The sequence below is a fragment of the Cnephaeus nilssonii genome (genome assembly GCF_951640355.1).
Source record: "Cnephaeus nilssonii genome assembly, chromosome: 20".
NCBI lineage: Eukaryota > Metazoa > Chordata > Mammalia > Chiroptera > Vespertilionidae > Cnephaeus > Cnephaeus nilssonii.
This window is the reverse complement of record NC_137091.1, coordinates 29768270-29792680: the sequence shown is the minus strand read 5'-3', so window position 1 is coordinate 29792680 and position 24411 is coordinate 29768270. Positions and strand designations below refer to the sequence as shown.

At 55.2% G+C, this 24411-nt stretch overlaps 1 protein-coding gene across 10 annotated transcripts in view; it reads right to left on the bottom strand.

The window, feature by feature from the left end:
- GSE1 (Gse1 coiled-coil protein) overlaps positions 1–24411 on the bottom strand; it is a 420008-nt gene that overhangs the window by 86232 nt on the left and 309365 nt on the right. For 2 of the 10 annotated variants that reach the window (XM_079799741.1, XM_079799734.1), the window contains exon 1: positions 21301–22834. The exons of the other annotated variants lie outside the window; for them this stretch is intronic. In XM_079799741.1, the coding sequence (XP_079655867.1) occupies positions 21301–21337 (37 nt within the window). In that variant the 5' untranslated portion in view covers positions 21338–22834. Of the gene's footprint in view, positions 1–21300; positions 22835–24411 lie in introns of those variants that run through there. 10 annotated transcript variants of the gene reach the window in all.

The following is a 24411-nucleotide window of genomic DNA, read 5'->3' as shown; positions in this document are numbered from 1 at the left end:
AAGTGCCTGGAATGCACAGCCCGCTTCTCTCCAGGCTCTCGCCATGGTCCTGCCGTCCCTGTCCTAAGGCCCTCATCACTGGGCAGGCTGGCGTCTCTGCTTCCACCATGTGCGATGGAAAGAAGCTCAGAAGGGGGACTTGTGACTGCGACTGGCTGGGCTCCTGGCTGACAGTGGAGCAGGTCATCCCACCTCCAGGACCTATGATTTTTTTTTCCCCCGGACATGCGGCTGGAGTGACAAAGCCGTGTCCACACAGGACCTGACATCAGGGAGGGGCCTGCTCATTTGCATAAACCCGGCAGCTTTGAACAAAAGGGCTTGGGGATGCAGTGGCTGAGCAGGGCAGAAGCACGAGGTTCCCAAGGTCACACCAAGCGTGGCCAAGGCAAGCCGGGAACCCAAGTTGCCACCCCAGGACACAGCTGCCATCAGATCTCTTCCTACCTTAGGAAAGAGAGAGGCATTAAAACTCTGTATCCGTCCCTGCTTGTATGGCTCAGATGGTTGAACATCATCCAGTGCACCAAAAGGTCACCTGCTCGATTCCTGGTCAGGGCACATGCCTGGGTTGCAGGCTCGATCCCCAGTAGGGGGCGTACAAGAGGCAGCCGGTGGATGTTTCTCACATCGATGTATCTCTCTCTCTCTCTCAAATCAATAAAAAAATTTTTTTTAAAAAAACTACACAAACTCTATAGCAAGCATTAAAACTGCCATCATACCTGTCACACACCCCTGGCTATTGGAACAGGGGCGGAAGAGTCTACTGGGGCTGAAGACACTCAGGTCAGCTCAGGACGCTGCACATCCAGCCCCCAGCACGGTGCATATAGAGCCCAAGACTAAGGGTGTCCACAGAGAGAGGGCCAGGGCCCGGCTTCTGCTTGCTTTAAAAGGCAACCTCTTTTTCATTCAAAGTCCTTTTCTAGAAAGACGAACTCTTTCTTCTTGGATTCATGAAACCCATTCATTTGCTTGCAAATTCCAGCTACATCTGAGACCACCTCCCTTCAGACAGGCCTTTCATTCTGGAACCCATGCGACTCAGACACATTCGGTAACATTGTGTATTAAGGACTTGCCATAAAAATAAATTGCATTGTAAAAGGGGCCCCTTAACAGACAACCTTGGCTCTGGGGTTAAATGTCTAATTTCATACTGTGATCCTCAGCGAGAGCAGATAAATCAAAGGACACCTGGGACCCGGACCTGCTCCCGCAGGACTTCAGTCTGGCACAGAGCAGGTTAGACAGGGCCTGGGGTAAGAAACCTCTTCCAGGTAGCACCTCCCCCCACCCCCACCCCCCATATCGCTGCTTTAATACCAGGAGATTCCTCGGGACCAAATGCTCCCAAGACATCTGTCAGACACATTAAAAAATAGGAAGAAAACACACACACACACACACACACACACACGAGGCAACGTACCAAATGCTAAAATATCATGAAAATTCAAACAGCTAAAACAAATATAACCATAAAAAGACTGGAATCCTAGAAAAGCGATCTCTGCAATTAAGCAGTTTTCTGCTATATAGTGATAATCACCTAATTATACTATTAATGACAGTTCAACCTGCTTTGAAATAAAAGGACATTCTTCCATAACAGGATGCCAGCTGTTAGTTACAGATGTCAAACATCTTTAAAGTATTATTATTAAAGGGGGGGGGGGACCTATACCAGGAACAAATTCATATTCCCCCCTCCGTGATTAAAAAACCCCAGTAGCAGCCATGTTGCTTTGCAGTCAGTGCCCAAGTGAAAAGCAAGAGTGCCCAGGCCCAAGCAGGGGACGGCAGGAGGGCACGACTCCCTCGCCCACACCACACGCACGGTGGGGGGGGGGGGGCACCAGGTGATCGAAAAGAGGGCCGGTGTATATTTTAACTGCACCTTTAATTCCTTCCAGGGACATAATCTCGGGAACCAGGATGTTTATGCGGATAACGGAGCTCCCTGCGGCTCCGCCAGAGCTCCCAGGAAAGCCCACGTCGCGGGGTTCCCACGTCGCGGGGTTCCCGGTGGCGGAGAGCCGTTAGCGGCAGCCCGATCTGGAGGAACTGCAGGTCACCCGCGGTGGCAGCAGCCTGCCCGCCCTGGACCCTGCAGACATATGCTCGGCTTATTCCTGCCAGTATTTCTTCCAACTGTGTGCGCCTTTGACATTCGGGAGCGCCAAGGTGTAATAAATATCCAACTTTGTCCTCTGACAATAGTCAGCCACATTTAATTAACTGGAGCGTAAAAAGCTGGGGAGGGGGGAGAGGGGACGCAGGGAGCAGCCACAGAGGGAGGGGATTAACCTTTTAAGCAAGCTGCTGGCTGCCGGGGCAAGGGGGCTGCTACAGGCCTTGTCAGGAGGGAGCACTCTGATAAAGCTAAAGGGGGGCACTGGGGGTTGCATCCTCCCCCCAGCAGATCCTGATAACCCTGTCAGGCTAAGGGGGGGCGGGGGGCGATGGCAGGTCTCCAAATGCCAGGCTGCCTCCCACTCAAGCTGCAGATGGGTAAGGAGGAGACCCTTAGGGGCCCACCTTCTAGGAAGCTCAAGAGAAACCCACCCAAACCTCAGCAGAGCTGGAAAGTGCTTTCATTCTTTCTTTCTTTCTTTTTTTTTTCAATCTCCATTTTATTTAATGGCCCAGAAACCTTGTGCAAAGTGCTTTCTAAAAGAACATCTGCCATGTTCCCAAACCTGCTCGCCAGCGGCCTCTGGGTATCACGGCTGAGGAGCCCCTCCGAGGTGGGGCAGAGATGCCCAGAAAGGAACTATGGAGTTTCAGGATCTCTTCTAGAAGGTCACTCGGTGGCCTCCTGACCCTGAGGCCGTGTCAAGATGAGCAAGGGGCAGCTTCGTGGACTTTGGCCACTGCGGACCTGTGGGGATTAAGCCTAGGGTTTTAGTGGGATAGAAGAGGCGATCTCACGAGGGCAGGAGAGGGTTTTGGAGCTGCTAAAAGGCACAGACTGGCATCAGGAGGAGCTTTCCTCACTGTGCTCCAACTTGCTGTGTGACCCTGGGTAAGTCACTTGCCCTCTCTGGGCTACAGCTAAGTAATAGATCCTGGGATTTTCCCAGGCTGGATTCTCACAGTAGAGCTGAGGGAAAGCATTCTGGAGGGCCATTTGTCCCGTTTACAACTTCCACGGCCGGCCCTCAATAGCTTCCTTTCTCTCCCACAAGAGCGCAGGGGCCAGGCCAGCTCTGCACTAGCTGGATACCCTCCAAGAAAAACTCAGGCTCCAGGGCTGCCTGTCAGAACCAGACAGGAGGCCTGAGTGCCTTCCCCCTCCATGTAGACCAGGCCCCTCCGACACCAGCCCTCCGGGACCTGAGCTCCTGGGGCGACCCAATTCTGCCCGGGCCCAGGAGACAACGCTGCGTCTGCCCAAGTTGTCCAGAAAATCCCACCCGTGGGAGGGGGGCAGAGGTCACCTTTGGGTCCCAGCCTTCACTCCTTTTTCTAGGGAACTCCCTCTGGAGAAATTTCCCTTGAATTCCCAGGAAGTTCCCCAGAATCACATGAAGGATGACATTTACAATGAGTCCCATTCTGAGCCAAAGGAGGGAAAATGCTTCCCGGGCCAGAGAGGGGCAAAGCAAGGGCCGCTGCTCTGGCCTCCCCTGCTGAGATGGCCTTGGTGTTGCTATTAATAACAGCAATGAAAAGTCTTCACTTAGCTCCTTAAGTGTTTCCAATTAACAGGTGCCACTTGATACAGAAAAACAGTAGATCTGAGGGACATGGCTCCATTTTACAGCTGTGAAAACTGAGGCTCGGGAAAACAGTCTGGCAGCTGCCCAAAAGTTTTAAATGTAGCGTTATCATCCAATCCAGATATTTTACTCTGAGGTATACACGCAAGAGAAATACAAACGCACATCCACAGAAACACTTGCCCATGAGTGTTTACAGCAGCATTTTTCGTAACTAGAGAGAGGGGTCCCTAGCGGCTGCTGGCCGGGTACTTCCTCCCTTTCCCCAGCCGGCCTCACCCCCTGGTGGAACTCCAGGACGAAGTCCGGGTGTGTGTGTGTGTGGGGGGGGACGGGACAATTTGCATACTATGCTTTTATTATATAGGATAGGCAAAAAGTGGAAACAGCCCCAATGTCCATCAATGAAGAATGGATCAACGAAATGTGGTCCACCCATACAATGGAGTATTATTCAGCCATAGAAACGAATGACTATGCAGGACTTCACCTACAACCTGGGATGAACCTTGAAAACATTATGCTACGTGATAGAAGCCAGACACAGACGACCACAAACAGTATGTGGTTCATACTCCTATGAACTTACCCAGGACAAGTAAACCTATGGAAATGGAAAGTACTTTCGTGGTTGTCCAGGGCTTAGATAATGGAGAGAAATGGCGAGTGATTACTAATGGCTACGGTTGCGTTAGTGTTGCTTCTGGGGTGAAAAACTGTCCTGGAACTAGACAGGTGATGGTTGCACAACTTTTGTGACTGAATTAAAAACCACCGAACGTCACTTTAAAGTGTGACTTTCATTGTGCATGGATTTTAACGCAATGATTTTTAAAAACCCAAGAGAGACTCAGAGGAATGAAAGGACCTGTGCAAGGTCAAACGCCGGGAACCTCCACACTCCAGGAGGTATGCTTGCCTCTACATTCTGTGTGTTTTGTGCCATGATATTGGGGTAGAGGGGAATGTAACTGAGAGGCTGGAAAACAGGGAAGTCGTTACTGCCTTTGAAGTCAGGATGTCGACATTCAAATCCTGGCTCTACCACTGACTGGCTGTGTGACCTTGGCAACTCACTTAACTTCTCTGTGCCCAGTTTCCTCTTCTGCAAACGGGGCTGGTATTAACAGTCTTGTTTGACAGGGATGGTTAAGGTTGGATGAATCAATTCATATGGAGCCACTTAAACTCCTTGCCTGCCATTTCAGGCAACCCCATAAGCAGACCTGCCATGCCCAGAACCCCGACAGCCGCTAACACAGTCAAAACATCCTCTTGTCCTAGCTGGTTTGGCTCAGTGGATAGAGTGTTGGCCTGCAGGCTGAAGTGTCCCGGGTTTGATTCTGGTCAAGGGCACAATTCTGGTTTCAGGCTCGATCCCCACCTCCAGGTGGGGCACATGTTGGAGGTAACCAATTGATGTGTCCCTCTCACATCGATATTTCTCTCTGTCTTCTACCTCCCTTCCACTCTCTCTAAAAATCAATGGAAATACATTCTCGGGTGAGGATTAGCAAACAAACAGACAAAAACAGCTCCTCTTGCCTGGCCGGCCTGGCTCAGTGGTTGAGTGTTGGCCGATGAACCAGGAAGTCCGGGTTCAATTCCCAGTCGGGGCCCCTGCTGGAGTTTCGGACTCGATCCCCAGTGGGGGACGTGCAGGAGGCAGCCAATCGATGATCCTCTCTCATCATTGATGTTTCTCTCTCTGTCTCCCTTCATCTCTCTGAAATCAATATATATATATTTTAAACCTCCTCTCCAGTCCACGTTTCCCTGGCACCCAGGCCTTTGCTCGTGTGGAATGCCCTGACATGACAGGCCCCACGCCCCTTGCCCCTTGCAGGAAGCCCCCCAGACGATTCACAGGTATCTTATCCTGGATCTTCTCTAGCACTTGGAAGATGCCACTGAGATCTTGAGATTGTGGGGACCCCTCGGGCTGGGGAAGCCCCAACTAAGGGAGGTGAGCTGGGTTCCAGACAGCTTCTATCAGGTGTGGGCTCCTGACAAATCACATCTTCTGCTCTGGACAGTAAAGGGTGCCCTGTCCTCCCCGGGGTGTGCATGTGCATGTGCATGTGCATGTGCGTGAGAGTGAGAAGCGGTTTGGAGTCCTTCTCAAAGGCACCCCGCTTCGGGAGATTATGTGTGTACACACATACACGCAGAGATCACTAGGATTGTTCTCCAGCGGCCCCCAGGCCCCCAAATCCCATGCCATTTTACGATAGAAACCACTTTTTCCTTCATCAAACGGTCACTTGGTGGTTTCTGGCCCCACTCCCATCCCACGTCACTTCCCCATTTCATTCAGGGGCACTGACACCAGCTCTCCAGCCCCCACACGTCGCTCACTCCCACCTCCTCCCCGGCACCACACGGGCCAGCCAGACCTCCATAATGGCTCCGCCCTACCTTGTTGGTTTGGGCTCTTGTCACCTGCGAACTGTCCCTCTGCTTCAGTTCTTCCTGCGTTTAATGTTACGGGTGGGACAAGTCCTCGCTCCGGGGATTCCCTACGGCCTCAAACTCAATATGGCGGCCACCAGCCCCACACAGCCATCGAGCACTGGAAATGGGGTGCTTGGGTGACTGAGGAACGGAAGTTCTAATTTTGTTTCGTTTTAATTTATTTAATTTTACGTTTCAGTGGTCACTTATGGCTAGGTCCAGACCAGGGGTGGGGAATGTGCAGCCTGAGGGCCGTAGAAGGCCCGAGAAATCATTTGGTCTGGCCCTGCCACGGTGTTAGGGGTGAGTTTATTAAATGTTTAACCAAATGTAGCAGGCTAATGTTTAAGCTGATAATTTTGTACGGCCTTCGAGTGATGTTATAAATATCCAAATGGCCCTTGACAGAGAAAAGTGTCCCCACCCCTTGTCTAGACCCTCACTACGCAAAGTGCAGCCTACAGACCAGCCACAGCAGTGCCACCTGGACCTGGGGCAGGTGCAGATGACCTCAGCAGCTTAAGGGAGGGAAAGTCCCCATGTGGCTTGTCAGGCCCCACCTAGACCCACTGGAATCAAAACCTGCCCCTTACGGTCCCAGGTCATTGGAGTGCACAGTAGAGTTTGCGTCTCCTCCCTTCACACTTCCCCTATTTCCCCCTTTCCAAACCCACAAACTCTTGAGAATCTGCTTCTAATACCACCTCCTGCAGGAAGCCCTCTCTGATTGTTCCAGCCAAATGGGAACTTCCCATTCTCTAAGCCCCTGGAGACATCTGCATCCTTCCAAAGCTCAGAAGCGTGTAGTCCACTCGTGGCTGAGCCCTGCCCCCACCTCAGGTGGCCAGGAGTTGCCTGGAAGGCATGACCTGTGACTTACTTTCGATCCTCCTCTCAGCCCCTCCCAAGCCTGGCACCCAGCAGGTGCACGGGAATGCCCTGGCAGTGGCAGTTGCAAGAAGCCAACGTCTCTTTCCAAACCAGGGCAAGGAGAACAAAATTGGTTGCGGGCTATTTGCTCTATTATTCCTTCCACCCGGCTTGCCCCACCGGTCTGACACGCTGCCTGCCTCTCTCCTAGCCCGAGCACCTGGGAGGGGACAGAGCCCCGAGTCAAAGGCATGAAACACCAGGATGAAAAGCAGGCAGGTGGAGTTACTGGTTTCCATGAGCCACGTAAAACCTCACGTGCTTTTCACAAACCTCTCTGCAGGCAGGGATTAAGTGCCACAGCTTTGCCACACAGCAGGTGTCCGCTCTCCGAGAGCCTGCTAACAGCCCACCTGCAGAACCCCAAAGACCGCCCCCCCCCCCCAACCCCGAATCCTTGGTAAAGTTGGGCCAGGTGGGAGGCCTCTCTTCCCCCAGCGTAGTCCCTCTCACAACCACATACTTGCCAGCCTCCCACGACTCTGGGCTCTGAGGATCTCCCTTGATGCCAACGCCTCAGAGGCAGACACTGACCAAGTGCCAAGGCCATCCAGAAGAGCTCCACCCTGGAGGCGGCCCCCAGAGCCAGCCTGTGTGTCTGGGACTCAAGACAGGCGACACGGAATCCCATCTGGACACCCAGCCTGCCCGAGAGCCGTTTCTCTGAAAAGCTCACTGCAAGGAACAGTCAGTTCAGTCTCGGAGCCCACGACCACACTTCACATCTCTTGGCTGTAACCCCGGAAGCTGCCAGAAACCTCGATGTTCTGTGTCCTCCTCTGCTAGGCGGGGGATCGAAACCTCTGCCTCCACCCCCCCAGCGCTCAGGCAGGAAGTGGCCTCCGCTCCGCACAGAGGCGGTCTCCAGGGGCTGTGACACAAATGAGAGCAGGTGACAGCCCCGTCAAAACCCACAGGAGCCCGGCGCGGCTCGGAGGCCTTCCCCGCGGCAGGTCGTGATGGCAGCAGGAACCGAAGTCATCAGTTCCCAAGAAGCAGGGAAAACGCACATTAACAAGACTGCAGTCACCAGCAAAGGCCCCCTGTGACGGGGAGGCCTGCCCCAGAGCTCTGACCCCCGAAGGAAATAAGATGATGATGACAATCACACTAACAACAATAACCCTAGCACAGTGGTCGGCAAACTGCATCTCGAGAGCCACATGCGGCTCATGAGCCGCGGTTTGCCGCTCTGTTGACTAATGAGTTTGCTGACCACTGCCTTAGGGAAAAACACTTAAAAAAGATTTTAATAAGGTACTAATGTCTTTAACCTGAAGTCCAAACTTCTGGGTAAGGGTAATGCCTTAGCAGTGGCCGGCAAACTCATTAGTCAACAGAGCCGCAGTTTGCCGACCACTGCCCTAGCAGGTCAACACGGACAACCTACTATGAGCACTTGAAGTGTACAAACCCTTTCAACGTTCACAGTCAGGGAGTAGGACCCTCTACACTTGACCCATGAGTAAACTGAGGCACAGTGCGTTTAAGTAACCTGAGATCTCACGAGAAGTAAATGGCTTCTGAGTTCATGAACTCAACGACCACGCTATGCTGCCTTATAAACCAAGAGCTAGGTTGGAAAGCTGCTCCTGATTATCATAACCTGGGATCCCAGAGGAAGGAAAAGCTAGTCAAAAGGGGGTTAGCCCACAAAGGCTTCCAGACTTTGGAGCTGGCATGCTAGGCAGGGGAAACAGCCTGAACCGAGTGTGGAGGGGAGGCAGAGGTCAGGGAGACAGATGGGCAGGGTACTGACTCCCAAGGAAGTTGGTTCCGTCAAGGAGGAGCGGACCCCAGCAGAACCATGCTGGAGATGCTAGCTTGCTGTGTAGAGTAGGTTCGTCAAAGGGGACCCTCCTCTCTATGGGGTCCCCGGTGCTGAGCCTCAGACTTCAGAGAGGAAACGAGGCAGGGGAATGGGGGGGGGGGGTTCCAGTCTTTCCATGCAGGCATCACCATCACCAGTAACTCCACAATGCCAACAGTCTGCTGTGAAACTTGGGGGTCAGGGAGCATCTGGCTAATGCTCCCCTCTCTCAAGCAGGTCCCAGTATGGTCTCGATGCAACTGTGCTGGTGATTTGTGAGTCATCAGCCCCATCTCTGGACCAAGAAACTGAGGGAGAAGAGTGACAGGTTCCTCCTCCCGGGTGACTCGCCCGTATCTGGGTCACGAGTCTAGTTGGCTGCTCTAGCCACTGATCAACCCCCGCGTGCTGAAGTCCAGATGAATATTCATGAGCCTATCCAGTTCCACACTTTCATTTCTGGCACAAATTAATAATTCACCACGGAGTTTCATAAAAATCAGACATAGCTCATTAGCAGCACCCCCAAAAGGCGCTCTGGTCTTCCCACTGATCCTGGTGAGGGGCTGGACTTTCTTCATCAACAAGAAACAATGCCCTCAGCTTGAGAGATAACCCCTGTCGGTACAGCACTGGCTGGTGAACCTGAAATTGGGGATCTCTCGGCCATGGGAGACCACCTGGCGGAAGCCTCCCGGCGGCCCCCACCAGAGCACCACGGCCTGAGCCTGCAGCCCCCCACCTGCGTCCCGGGGACACTTCAGAAGCTGTGCCTGGAAAAGCACAGACTCGGCTCTGGCAAAGGCAAGGCCGTTTTCTACCTGGAAATGGAGAGGGCAGGTGGGGGGGTGGGGGGGTGTCACAGACCATTTTCCAAAGAGGCGACATCAACGCCATCTCCACCCCTCATGCTTTCCTAACCCCTGGCTACGCCCCACCCAAAGCCAGAGCCTAGCTCCTCTCCCAGTGGACCTGGGAGGGCTGGCCCTCACTTGTAATGGACAGATGGTGGCATAAGCGACACCAGGGGACTTCTGAGGTAGGTCCTACAAGGTCCTGTGGCTTCCCCCTTAGGAGCCGGGACACCTGCCTCTGGAGGCGAGGCCTGCGCTGCCACGCCGGAAGTACACGCTTCCCTGAGGCCACCATGTTGCGAAGAAGCCCAGCCACATGGAGGTGCTCGGGTTGAGCGCCCAGCTGAGGTCGCGGCCGAGAGCCGGCATCACCTCCAGTCTCCAGTCTTCTTCACTGACACCCCCGGATCCCACCGAGCCCTTTCTGAATTCCTGCATCCACGAGCACTATCAAATGACATGGTTTTATAAAAACGTGTGCTTGTCTCCCTCCTCCACCCCGGGGTGTCCTGGTCCCCTGCAGACCCCCCCCCCCCCATGAGCCTGCAACTGCTCATCTGGCCTTGCCTCCCCACGGGCAGGCAGTTACTGCTGAAGGAAAGAGCGGGTGAAATGTGCCTGGGCAAAACTGCCCAAAAGGGAAATGAAGAGGAGGGGGGTGACACCTTTGTCCCTGGGCCCTTAAGATCCAAGATAAAGGCTGATGGTACTTTTGACACTCATTCCTCAGCGGGTGAGACGCCTGTGTGAGCCGCCCCCCTCTCCACACAGCTGCTGGCCTGCTCCCCTCACCCAGGCCTTGCTCCTCTGCTCTCCAGCAGGCAGCCCCACTGGGCCCCTCCAGTGAGTTCAATTAAGACCCAGGCATTATCTCCTCCTCCCCTTCCTTTATGCTCCCTGCCTGCCCCCCTTTCTCTTGTCAGATAATCACGGGAAACCAGCAAACGGTTGACACAGTTACCAAGACAACAGAAGTTAGGACTGTCGAGGAGGTCTGAAAGCTAATCCTAAATGAATTATAGGACAAGAGTGACAAGGGGGTGGGGACCAGTGTCGGGCAGCTTCAAAGCAGGCCCCAGTGTCTGAGACAAGGTGCGGTCTGCCTCGGGGTGCTGGCGGCAGGGTCTGTCACTTGCTGGAGGGTGACACTGGAGTCCTTTGGGGGGGGGGGGGGGGGGAGGTTGAAGAAGGAATTCCTTAAAGTGAAACTCTCCACTGAAGATGGTGGGGCAATGACACCCGCCATTCACTTAGACTCGGGCGGGGGGGGGGGGGGTCACCCCATTCAGCTTTTACGACGAGGGGGGCAGTGGGAAAGGGGCCAGGATGATCTAATCAAGGCGATTCCATTTCTTCTTTACTTATTTAGAACTTGCCATCTTGTGACCAGGGCGCTGTGCACAGTCCCGCTGGCTGACGGCCATTTCGGGAGTCTGAGCAAATCGACCCTCACTGGCCTCCCAGCCTCATGGGCGATGCCTGCCTTGCCCCCGCCACCAACCCCCGTCAGGGAGGAGTCAGCCAGGTCCCTCGGGAAGGGCCCCCTCTTCTGACACCAGCCCAGAATCCAGGACACGGGCAGCCCGAAGCCCACAGCTGGGAACTATTAATCCAAACAGTAATCCAAGCTAATGGTCTGCAGGGCTTGGCCCGGGCTTCCGCGGATTAACTCATCAAGTGCTCACAACAGTCCCAGGAGGGAGGCACTCCTGGCTCCACTGAACAGACCAGGAAACTGAGGTCCAGAGAAGGTAAGTAACCTGCCTGGAGCCACACAGCCAATCAGGAGCAGAGGCAGGATAGAGCCCAGGGCTCCTCCTCTAGACTCCTTGCTCCTAACCAGCATCAGAGAAGTTTGCTGACCTGGACCTGGCACGGCCTGCCAGACAGACCCTGCGCTGGCCCCCCAGGAACCTCGGCCCCATTCCCCACCTCCTCCTGAAATGCGGGCCTCGAGCCCCCACCTACCACTTCCTTTCTAGGGGACTTTTCCTGACACTTCTCCTCCCTCCCTCCTTGGCCTGAGGCCTGGCAGGTATCTCACATCCCTGCTCTTTCACTCACCAAGGACTCCTCTGAAAATTGCAACCCCCTTCTCAACTTCTTAGAGGCTCTGTCCCCCCAGCTCAGTTTCTGCAGTCAGGCCAAAGTGTTAGACCAGTTTTCACACTCGGTGGAGCATGAGAATCCCCTGGAGGGCTAGCGAGCACACAGATTGTCGGACCCCACCACGGGTTTCTGCCTCAGCAGTCTCAAGAGGGTCCTGCGAATTTGCACCTCAAACAGCTCCAGCTGCTACCGAATCTGCTGGCCAGGGAACCCCAATTTGGGAACCACCCAGGTGCTAGCCCACATTCAGCCTCCACTCTCTCTACCTTATCGCCACTCACCGTCCCAGGTCCTGAGCCATGACAAGCATTCATGCTCTCCCTCACAGACCCCGCTCTCAGAGCCCCCCTGCCCTAGCCCTCCTCCTGCAGGACCCCATCCCTGTAAGGGGACCCTTGACTGCTTCCACGAGGGGGGGTGTTGGAGCCATCTTCCAAAAACAGATAGGACAGCCCCTCTCTACCTCCAGACCCCCACCCCCACCCCACACTGCCAACCTGATCCAGCCTGTGGCCCATCTCATCCGGGGTAATGACAGCAGCCTTCATGTTGGTCTCCCTGCTGCCCGCCTGACCACCTGGAATCCATCTCAGCCCTACAGCCAGACCAGGGGCCCACTGAAGTGCAAGTCACATCTCCCCCTCCTCTGCTTCCAGCTTTCCCATCTTATGTCCTACCCCTCTCCCCATGGCTCATACCCCTGCGGCCACAAGGCTACACAGACATCCTCGGGGCCTCAGGGCCTTTGCATATGCTTGACCCTCTGCCTGGGCACTTTCCCTCAGATCTTGACAGGGCTAACACTTCCCTTTCTTCCGGTCTCTGGCCACCCTGGATAAAACAGCATCTGCCCACACTCCAGTGACCCCCCCCCCCCTCTTTCCCCCTCTCCTTTTCTCCAGAGCCTGCATCGTGGGACAAAGCACAATGTGTTTACTGCTGCAACAGGTGCTCCACGGGAGCAAGGCCCTTGGGGGCTTTGCAGCTACATTTCCGTGTGCCTGGGCCAGTGCCCACATGTCATAAACACATGTTGAATAATCAGATGAACTTGGCTGCTTTAAAGCCCTGGATTCCTCCCCGCTTACAACAGAATCCAGTTCATATCACTGGCCTCCTGACATGCAAGACCCTCCAGAATGTGATTCACACCCACCCATGGGCTTCATTTTCTACTCTGGCCAACCTCTCCCCTACCCCTAGAATTATCCTTCCTGCCTCTCCTGGGAGGCCCGGTGTGAAGGCCACCATCTCCCAGGGCCCTGGCCCAGCCCCCTGGGGGGATTAACCCTGTTTCCCACCAGCTGGGCCCTGTCTGCCCGGCCTGCGCTCTGAGGACAACGACAGGTCCTGGTGCATCTGTCTGGCCTCCAGGGCCGGGCACAACAGGAGAAAGACCCAAGAGCCCACAGCGGCTGATGGCGAGTGATGCCGCTTCTTCTGCTTGAGGTGCAGGCCTGGCTGCTCAGCGCCGGGAAGGGGCCCGGCGCTCAGACTCTTTCAAGTGTGCACACGCTTCAGAGCCCTGCCACTAGAGGGAGCTGCTGAGCAGCAGGGTGGAAGCAATGGCTTTGCTTCAAGTGCACACACAGCACCAGTGAAGGAGGTCTCCGGTTTTCCCCCAGAGTAGAAAGGCCAGCTCCAGTGTCACCTCCTTTCTGTGGCCTCTCGTTCACCACCTCCGCCACAACCTCAAACCCTATCGTCCCCTCCTCTGCATTCCCCGGAAATTCTACACAGGCCCCCCCACACCAGCATTTGTCACCTGGATTACTCAATCCGCAACACCCCCAACAGGGCAGGGATGGCCCAGCACCCAGCTCTCAACATGCCTGATGTGAACTTCACATGCTGAGTACTTTCAGAGTGGCTTCACTAGACGTGTTCATCCCTCCTCACTGTACTTGCCTCCTTTCCCCACCGCGTTCCTCACTTCCAAGGCCCGTCTCCAATGCCGCCTCCTCTGTGGAGCCTTCCTAGATTTCCTCCACCAAGGTAGTCCTGAGAGATCCCAGAGCAATCTGTCCTTGCTCATCCCCAGCCCTATTTGCTCCTGAAGCAACCTGAAGATACGACACAGACCTCCTTCCCGGCTCCTGCCTGGTCAACACAGCGCAGGGCCAGGCACCCTGTGAGGAAGGCGGGTGCCGCTGTCTAGGAGGGGACAGACGTGTTCTGTGTCCCAGGAGCACAGAACGGAGTCAAATGCATGTGTGTGTTCTGTGTCAAAAGCAACATTCTGACAACCTATGGTGACAAAACGGGTCTGTCAGGAAGGAGACCCCTAAGAGACCACCAAATCAAGAGAAGGGAGGGGGGGTGGCCATCTGACCTCTGAGGTCCCTTCTGAGCCCAATGTTCCATGACTTCCCAACCCCAGAGACCATTAAGCAAGTGGCCAACTGCCCACTGGGCAGCCGTCCAGGCCTGGTCAGAGGGCGCTTCCTGTCTCGCTGCGGGAAGGAGCCAGGAGGAAGACAGGGCAGCACTGAGCCCTCAAGGTCACGGCTTCAGGTGCGGCCCGGCCTCTGGACACGGTGGGGTGGGCTCGGGCTCTGAGGCTGAGAACAGGGCCTGGCTTAACTCAACACTGGCCAGCCCCACCCGAACACTGCCCTCAGCTTCCAGCACAGGTATAATCCAGGCTCAGGGCGACGATCAACCCCAGCCTGAGCTGTGGAGGGACTGGCACTGGTGGGGAAAAGCCAGAAAAATGCATTTTTCCCTAAAGACTTGTAAAAAAATTCTCACTGATTTTTTTCCCTTTTACCCCAAGCTTTCACAGCTCTAAATATGCCACACTTAGTAATTTTACGAGCAAACCAAGCTATACATCACACGGTTTTATGTTCCTAAATTAACAAAAAGACTTTAAATCTATATGGAGCTCTTTATAAAAAAAAAAAAAAAAGCACTGCATCTATTTTTATTCCCTCACCCCCAAATTCCCTCTTCCCTTCTAATGTACTCCCTCAGCCTCCACCCAAGCCTTCAAAATTTCTGGTTGTGTAGCTAGACCACCAAGAAGAGACAGTTCCAAAGAGGGATGAGAAACTGCTTTGCAGAGGACCCCTAAGAGGGGAGTCCACTGCCCTTAGGGAAAGACTTACTTTTAGGAGTTATAAAAGCCTGACTTTTGTTCCTGAGAAGTAGAGTATGACAGGATATACCCTAGGACCGTGGTCGGCAAACCGAGGCTCGCGAGCCACATGCGGATCTTTGGCCCCTGGAGTGTGGCTCTTCCACAAAATACCACGGCCTGGGCGAGTCTATTTTGAAGAAGTGGCGTTAGAAGAAGTTTAAAACATTTGGCTCTCTGCCGAAACCGGTTTGGCTCAGTGGATAGAGCATCAGCCTGCGGACTGAAGGGTCCCGGGTTCGATTCCAGTCAAGGGCATGTACCTTGGTTGCGGGCACATCCCCGGTAGGGGGTGTGCAGGAGGCAGCTGATCAATGTTTCTCTCTCGTCGATGTTTCTGACTCTCTATCCCTCTCCCTTCCTCTCTGTAAAAATCAATAAAATATATTTTAAAAAAACACATTTGGCTCTCCAAAGAAATTTCAATCGTTGTACTGTTGGTATTTGGCTCTGTTGACTAATGAGTTTGCCGACCGCTGGCCTAGGAGACCAAGAGGCCACATCTACCGACATAATCTTGCCAAAAATCTAAGGAAAAGAATTAGGAGTCAGTAAGTCCAGCAAGGTCTCTGTCTTCTTCGCTGAAAAAAATGCCAGGGTAGACTAGATGGCTGGAAGGGCCCCTTTGCACTTGACATTGGAGAGAAGGAAGCACAGTGGGGCTGCTCCATTCACACAAGTCCACCTCGGGGGGATGATGGACAAGTGACATGGAGCACTGGCCTAGGAACAGGAGCCCAAGTCCAGACACTTCCTCCCACCGCGGGCTCTGTCTCTGGGAGCTGGGTGGCCCTGGCCAGCTGCCCTCCGACCCCCCCACTTCCTCCTGCACAGAAGGAAGAGAACCATCCTTGCCTCATTCTAGGGCAGGAATCCAGGTATCATAATGACTGTTTGCTCCGAGAGCTTAAAAGCAACTTCTGACTCCAAGAGTCAAGAAGATAAGGAGCAGGAAAGTTTCCAATGGGGTGATATCAGATTCCCACCCATGAAGTAAGAACAACACATTTGAGCAAGAAAAAAATCTTAATGAGAACCAAATTGAGCAGGGGGGTGGGAACCAGACCAGGCCCCTCAGAGAGGGGCTGGGCCGGGGCTGGGACAAAAGGGCTCCAGGCTTTCCCAGCCTGACAGATGGAAATGTGGCGGCCCCTCCCCATTTCTCAGGGGTATCAGAAGATTAATTAGGGACTGGCTGGAAAGTGCTAGATGAGCGCTGAAATGCTTGTCCCCGCTGAGTTTCTGAGCTGTAAATAAGCAGCTTTCTCAATCACAACTGAAATAGCAATGCTGTCCTTTTATCTGACTCGGATCCCCGTTAGGCCCAACCTGCTCCCAGAGCTGGCCTGGGTGGTTCCGAGCCCGCCCACGGCTGCGCGTTTCTTAGGACCCAGCAGCTTCCCAGGACCAGCTGGGCATGAGCTAGGTCACAGCTGGCAACTGCCGACACCCCGCCTAGCTTCAGCTCCTGAAGTGACACCAGGGGACTTCAGAGCCAGCAGCTGGAGGTCAGGAGTTAGGGGTTCTGGCCTGTCCTCACCTTCAGCTGCCTCCCCAACCCAGGTGGGCCTGACCAGAGACCCACACCCAGCCTCACACTGGGGCTTTCTGGAAACAATCTGGGGGGTTAAAAAAAAAAAATCTAGACAGCTCCCCACAGGCCGTCTGGGCCAAGGTTCACTCCTCGGAGGCACCTCAGCTCCAGGCAGGGGAGGACCAATGTTCTCGAAAGCAGGTCAAAGACTGTGCAGAGACAGGCTCAGGCCGGGCTGACCCTGGGGAGGCAGCTGGGTAAAAGGGAAAATGTTCTGGGGAGACACCGTTTCTCCAAGAGCAGCCACCAACAGGCTGTGTGGCTTTGGGCCAAGCCCCAGCCCTCTCTGGGCCTCAGTTTCCTTACTGAAGATTCCCGTAGTGGACACTCAATCCCTTGGGGGAAATCAGGGTCATCCAGAGTTCAGCATGGGACTGGGGTGGGGTCAGCTGACAGCTGAGGAGTCCTCCCTCACGAACTCCAGGAACAAGATAAGGGGACCGGCAGGGCGCCACCGCCAACACCAACGGCCAATTCCCTCCCTCGCTCGTTCAACAAATATTTATTAAGCAGCGACTTGGAGCCAGACTGCCTGGGGTCAGAGCCCGACTTGCGGCGTTTACTGCCTGCATGACCTCAACCTCTGTGCCTCAGTTTCTTTAGCTGGCAAGTGGGATTACATTAACAGCATGTCTGGTATGGAACGGGCACCATATAAGAAATAGCTGATTCTTCCTCCTCATTATTTTTAATTTTAATATTGTTATTATTGGTCTGGCGCTGAGCCAAGAATGAAGGACACACACACACACACACACACACACACACACACACACACAGTCCCCGCCTGCCCCGGAGCTTGAAGTTTGGTGGAGTTCAGGAAAATGGGTAACTGGGCGCGTGCACAGAGGAAAGTTTGAGAAGATTAAAGACCCCGCCCACCCACTCGTCCCAGCTCCCTTCCCAAGAGCCCGTGCTGCCTCCTCCTGACATAGGAAGTGCTCCTGGCTGGATAATAGTTCCCGCCGCCCCAACCAGTGAACACACAGAGACTAGACACTGTTGTGAGGCCCAGGAGCCCAGTCTAAAGACCTGACTTCAAGTCCCGGCTCAGCCACTAAGAAGCCCGTAATTCTCTGCAAATAATTCTGCCTTAATGATAATAATTACTATAGTTATCGCTTGCTAAGTGTTAACTTGCATTGTCCTCAGTGCCTTGCAAGGATTCACTCACTTAATCTCCTAACCAGAGGTCAGCAAACGTTCCCTGTCAAGGGCCAGGTGATAAATATTTTAGGCATGGCAGACCTTGTTGTAACCACTCAAGTTCGCTGTGGCAGCAGGAAGGCTGCCACACACAATGCATAAAAGAATGGGCGTGGCTGTGTGCCAATAAAACTTTATTTACAAAAACAGGCAGCAGGCCTCGGATGGCCAACCCCTGCCTTACACTGATATGGAGGTCGATACAATCATGGATCCTACTTTGCAAATGGGAAAATCAAGGCCCAAGCAGCTCAAGCCTACCCCACGTCATGCCTTAGAAGAGTCAGAGCTGAACTTCAAATCTCCACTACCCGGCCTGAGGCCTGTCACCCGGTCAAACAGGAAGAGCAGTGCCTGGTGCCAGCCTGACTGGGAACCGCCATGGGGATAACGACTGGGCGGGCAGGTTCTGGGCCCTCACTCCCTGCAGTTATAGACTCTGTGATGGGAGCTGGCCTTGGGGAGAGGACCGGGTCCCCAGAGGCTGGAGAGCACCTGGGCATCAGGCCTCCACAGGCAGGGCCCTGCCTCCCGAAGGCCACAGAGCCACAGCACCCGGGCTGACCAGCATGGTGGGCAGCAGCCAGCTTCGGGTCCTAGCTCGCCACTTCCAAGCTGGGCAGGTCACCGAGCTCCTCTGAGCCTCACTTTCCTCCTCTGTGAAATGGGCAGGCACCAGCACCTGCCTCAGAGGGAGAGAGGGATTGACAGGAGAAATTCCTGTGAAGCCCCTGCCAGGGGGGCGGACAGTGGTCAAGAGAAACAGGTCACTCCTTTCATGATTACAGCTACTGCTCTGAAACCAGTTCGCGGAAGCCCAGGAAGCAGCAGTACTTGACCCTGGCTCTTCCCAGTCAAGCTTCTATACGAGTGATTTTCAACTGGTGTGCCGTGGCACAATGGCGTGCGCAAGATCTTTTAAAACATGCAATACCTGACTATTTAGTCAGGGGCATTGACGTCTTTTCCCTTAGATAAAAAAAATGGCCAAGTCAACACAACGGTAGCCATCCGTGTGAATGAATCACAACTATACCTATTTTTTTGTCAGATGTGCAAAAGATGTATTTTTTGGTGTGCCCCAGAATTTCAGTAATTAATTACCGTGTGTGTGTTCCATGAGATGAACAAGGTTGACAATCACTGCTGTACACTATTCTATCAAAATTACAAAGCACAAAATCCTAGGAGGAGGATTAAAAAAGAGAAGACTCTAGTGGGGGACCCACCTCCCGCTCCAGGCAGAGTCTGACTTAGGCCCTGACCTTCCACACTCCGGACTTCTCCTGACCTCCCTGGGGTCCAGTCCCGCCGCTGAGGGTTTGTGCCAGCCAGGACGCCAGCCAGGGCTGATTTCCCTTAATTGCTTTGAATTTCCTAGCCTGACACTTCCTCCTTTTCTTACAGAGATTCCCAGTGTAAATAGAAAAGTGGTCACCTGATGAATAAATATGCACCAGCAGCCACCCAACGGCAGGTGAAGTGGGATGTAGATTACAAGCACCTGTGCTTTCAAGATGCCCTGTACTTAAGATTCCTTCTTGCCACAAACCTGTGCTGAGTGTCGTCTACACGGCAAGGCAAGCGTGTGGGGTGGGGGTTGGAGGGAGGCAGCGCTGCAGATAGAAAGAGGAAAGAACTGTCCCTGCTTTCCAACAGCTCAGCTCCCATGGATCAGGCTCTGAGCTGGGAAGGACTGGGCCCTGGGTTAGAACACAACCCTCCTGTCAATTGGGGATTCCAGTTCTAATTTGCATCAAATCAGCTAAGGGCAGTGAATGTTGTGTGTGTGGGGGGGGGGCGGGGGGGGGGAGTGGGGAGGACAAGTACTGGATTTGCATTTAGGCAGTGAAGGCAAAAGAGATGAAGAAGAAAGTGGAGACCCTGAAAAATATTCCTCCTATAAAAGTGATGTGTGAAATGCAGACCTTATCAGTTCCTGGGAAGGGCAGGGGACCTAAAACGGCCACAAAGGAACTCAGAAAGGGTACGTGTACACATTTCACACATAACAGAGAAAAGTCCTTCCTACTCCCCCTGCCCCCCTCTCCTCCTCTTGCACTCTCAACTTGGTGAAAACGCTTGCCCTAATTCAGGGCAGCCAGGGCCAGATCCAGCAAAGCTGGGTCCTGCCCAGGCCCATTCCTTCCCCCCCTCACGCTCCAGGGACTCCAGGGCCTGTGGGAGCCTCAAAGTCACAGGGGCTTCTGAACACAGAGGGAAAGAACCAAAACCGAACACCAGGGCCACGTGCACCTTCCCCAGCAAAACAGTTCAGAAGCAAACCTCCACCGTGGCCCCTTCTGCAGAATTTTAGAAGACCTCACAGGAGGAGCCGAGGAACTTCCCCTCTCCTCCCTACAAGCACCCTAAGGTCTCCCCACCCCCAGATCCATGGGTGCTCTAACTTCCATAGGAACTGTGTCAACGCCCAGGAAACATGAAAGAAACTCTCAAATTAAGGAAGGGGAAATAAAAACAGTTCTTTCCTAAAACAAGGTCGCACACAGACCTGCTTTCCTGACCTGCAGGTCACGTGACCCTGTGCGTGTGGGAGGGGGGAGGGGGGGCGCGATAAGCCCGGTGAGTTACTCCGGACCCGAGGGTCTGGAGGGGAGTGACAACAGGGCGGCCGGCAGGGCCCCAGGTATCCCCGAGGCTCCCACCTCCCTCACCAGAAACTCCTAGCTCGCCTGCTTCCCTTTAGCCTACATGTAATTATTTGTAAGGTTTCCAAGTTCAAATAAGGTGAATTCAAGAGAGGTTCCCCCCAGACCCCCTGCTGTCACCCCCTCCGGTCCCCTTTGGGTTGCAAGCTCGACTCGCCCCGAAACAGAAAGTTACTGGCCAGGCTTCTGTCAGCGCGCAAGAAGGTTAGGAAAACAGGAAGCCACGCCAACCACCCTCCAGAGCTTCCCCCGGCCCCCTCCTCCGACCTCGGCAGGCACAGAGCCTTCCAGGGAATCCCGGGCAGGAAGGGGGGCGGGGGCGGGCTCGCGCAGAGACCGCGCGCGGGGCTGGCTGGAAGGAGAGGAAAATAAGCCGCGGGACGGAGGACGGGGGAGGGCGCCTGCCACCCGATCGCGTCGGCCCGCAGGAAAGTAACTTCACACCCGGTGCTTAATTCACCTCGGAAGGCTTGAGTGCCCCGGCCGCTCGCTGCGCCGCCGCCGCCGCCGCCGCCGCGGAGCCGGCTGCGGGCGGACAGACAAAAGGAGCGAGACGCGCAACCCCCGGCAGCAGCTCGGTGGGGGTGGCGGGCGGGTGGGCGCTCCCCGCCGCACGTAGCACACACACCGCCGGCTGGACCGCGGCGGGAGCAGCCGGGCCGCGCGCGCCGGCCAGCGAGGGGCTCGGCGGGCCCCTCGATCGCACTGACCCGGGCTCGGGGGGAGTCTGGCGGGGGGCTGGGTGGGGTGGCGGTCCGGGACGCGCCGGCGCCGCGCGGGACTCGGGGAGGCGCTCAGCTCACTTACCTGGTAAGTAATACAGAGGCGGCTTCAATCCAAACATGATTCAAATTAGAATTCCATAGTGGTCATAGAGGGATGAAGAAGGAAAAAAAAAATCTTAAAACCCAGCAATGAGACAAAAAGCGCCGTCCAAACCACGGCACTCAAAAATGTCCAAAACAATAAAATAAAGGCAGAAAGAGCGGTCCCGACAGCGATTTTTTAAAAAATCAGTGTCTTTTTTTTTCTTCTTCTCCCCTCCCTAAGATGATCAAAAAGCTCTCTCGGCCAGCACCCGGGCAATTTCGGCCACCTTGGCCCTGGCAGATCCACAATGAGGTAATTGACGACCAAGGACGGGCCGGAGCCTCCACGGCTGCCCGGTGTCTTCGCCGCGTGTGTATTTTCTGCCTTTTGGACTTGAGATGCAAATAAAAAAAGGAGGGGGGCGCACGGCGGAGGGAAGCAGGCGGGAGAGCGGAGAGGAGCGCGAGAAAAAAAAATGGGGCGGGGGGGAGTGAGGGTGATGAAATTGGGGGGTTAAGATCTTCAGGGATTACTCATTTGAAAGAAAAGAGAGAGAGAAGCAGCCCCCAAGACGTGCGAGTAGCAATCTCTCCTCCATTCAGCCATTTGAATGTCAAGGGCGAGGGTCAAGGGACCTGTTTCCAACAGGGTTTCACGTTCAGAACCAGAAGGAAAAAGGAAGGGGGGGGGGTGGTGGCAGGAGGGGGTATCTCTTGTTGCCAAGGAGAAATCGGCTTTGTTTTCGTTTCCCCTTAGCTACTGGGTGAAGAGGGGCGGGGTGGGGGGGGGGGAGAGAAGGAGGGGACCAGCGGGAGAGGGAAGAGGAGAAAATTAATACCCAAACAGCCAAGAAGTACCGAGGGGGAGATTTCTTCTCGTAAATAAAAGAGGCAGCGATTGCAAACAAGTCTGGGGCTGGAGGAAGCAGGCCAAGGAGCCAACTCCCCTCCCCCTCCGTCACCCCCCCCCCCTTTTTTTTGTTATCTCCTTGGCCCTGTGTCCCACCACTGACTCAGAGAGCAGGGGTGGGGGAAGAAGGAGAAAGAACTCGCGGGGGGCCTGGGAGCCCGGGCAGAAGGAGCAGGAGAGCAGGGAGGCAAAAGCGCACGGCGGTGGAGAGCCCCTCGATCAATTTTCATGCAAGAATCATTATCGGTAAATTGGAAAGCTGGCTGCCTGACAGCAGATTTGTCTCCCCTAATGAAAGCGAAAGGGTAGGGGCGCAGCGGCGGGCGGTTGCAGACGGCGGCGGCTCCTTCCGTCTCTACGCGGCATCTTCCAAGTGCTCCATGCTTCGCAGGGCGATAATAATAGTTTCACTTGCGAGCTTACCCCCGCGCGGCCGCCCAGCCGGGCAGCAGACCCGGATGGGGCGCCGAGAGCAGGACTCCCCTCTCCCAAGGCTGGCGAGGGTGCTGCTGCTGGCGGCGGGGTGCTCCCCTCTGCCCTAAAGCGGGGGCCGCTTGCAAACAGTGGGCGGCTGCGGGCGCTGCCGGTTCCCCCTCCGGCTGCCCAATTCCGCGCTCTGGCTGCCCGCCCGCCTGTCCTCCCTCCCTCCCCACCCACGTCTGACAGCTGCGGGAACGGGGAGTTCACTCGCCGCCAGGCCTGGGAAGAGGATCCCCAAACCTTGCCCGGGGCTCTGGCCCGCCTTTTGTGAAACCCACAGGGGGGCTGCGGAAACGCGTACACTGGCGGGCCAGGGGTGAGCTCCTAAGGCCAATGGCTTCTCACCTTTTCCTCTCACCCCTCACTCCACACCTCACCCCTTAAAAATCCCTGCTGCAAGTGTAATCAAATGTTTGATACCATCTCCCACACTCTCCCTGCACTGGTGCATTATCAGATCCGGGAAGGCATGCTTCCAGGCAAATAAACCTAATAAATGCTATTACTGGGATTCTGCAAGCCCTGGCTGCACCATAGTAACAAGAGCCCTGGCTAATTTGGTTTAAGAAAACGATCAACTGCCAAGAGTGTGTGTGAGTGTGGAGCCTGTATCTCTCCTCCCCACGCCGCCTCTCTTTCACACCAGCTCAAGAAGGCCCCATGTGATAATTCCCCAAATCGAAGGGGAAAAAACCCTGCCGCCAAACGCCAAACCACATCCTGTGCACTCATTGTCCAGCCCAGCGATTTTAAAGAGACAGGATCCATTTACCCACGCAGGGCGCGCGCGCGCGCGCACACACACACACACACAAACACACACACACTTAAATGCTTGCCGCAAAGCTGCCTCTCGATGTGGTAATTTATTTTCAAGCCCTTTTACCTTCGGAAGGGCCCCTGGGTGGCACAACCAGCGGAATCACGACTTGGTGACACTAAGGGGTCACCTTTTGACCCCAGATACAATCATCGTGGTTTGAGGAACAGACCTGAGCCAGCAGGTACACACGGCGGGGCACCGTGGTCACGCCAGGCTTGGGTCCCTGCCAACGCTTCCCAGCCACTGCGTAAATCAGGGGTCCCCAAGCGGCAGCCCGGGGTCCCTGCTAAACGCGGCGGCTTCAGATGACAATTGAACTCCCGGAATATGATACTCTAGAGGAGAGCTCCGGAGAGCAAACTGGAGGAGCTGTGGGAACCCGGAGTGCGTTCTGACCCCTCCGTGCCACTTACCAACACCCACCCACCTCCGCCTGAAAAATCCTAAATGGGCTGGGCGGAGCGCCCGGAGCCAAGGGAGGGGTGGCGCTCTTCCCCGCCGCCACCAACGGCTGGGTGGGTGCAGCTCGCAGGCAGCTGCTTTCTCAGCCGGCTGCGCCGCCGGGGAGTGCGAGAAGCGTCTTTTAATCCCCTGCTGCGCCCCGCCCGCTGCCCTCTCCCCGCGGGCGGCGGAGCGCGCTCCGGCACCCTGGAGGATGCGGGGGCGGCTGACCTGGAGGAAACGGGCAGCTCGGGGCAGCCCGCGCCCGCCGCCAGCATCTGGCCACTCAACCCCGCACTGACCCTGAAGGTCGCGCCCGGCCCTCAGCGGCGGCGGCCCTTTGTTTCCGGGGCTGCGTGGCGGCGCGCTCGGCACTCCCCGCACCTCCCCCAGCGCCGGCGCCGGTTGCAGGCGGCAGCCTTGCGTGGGAGACTACGGCCTGTGCGGCGGGGTCG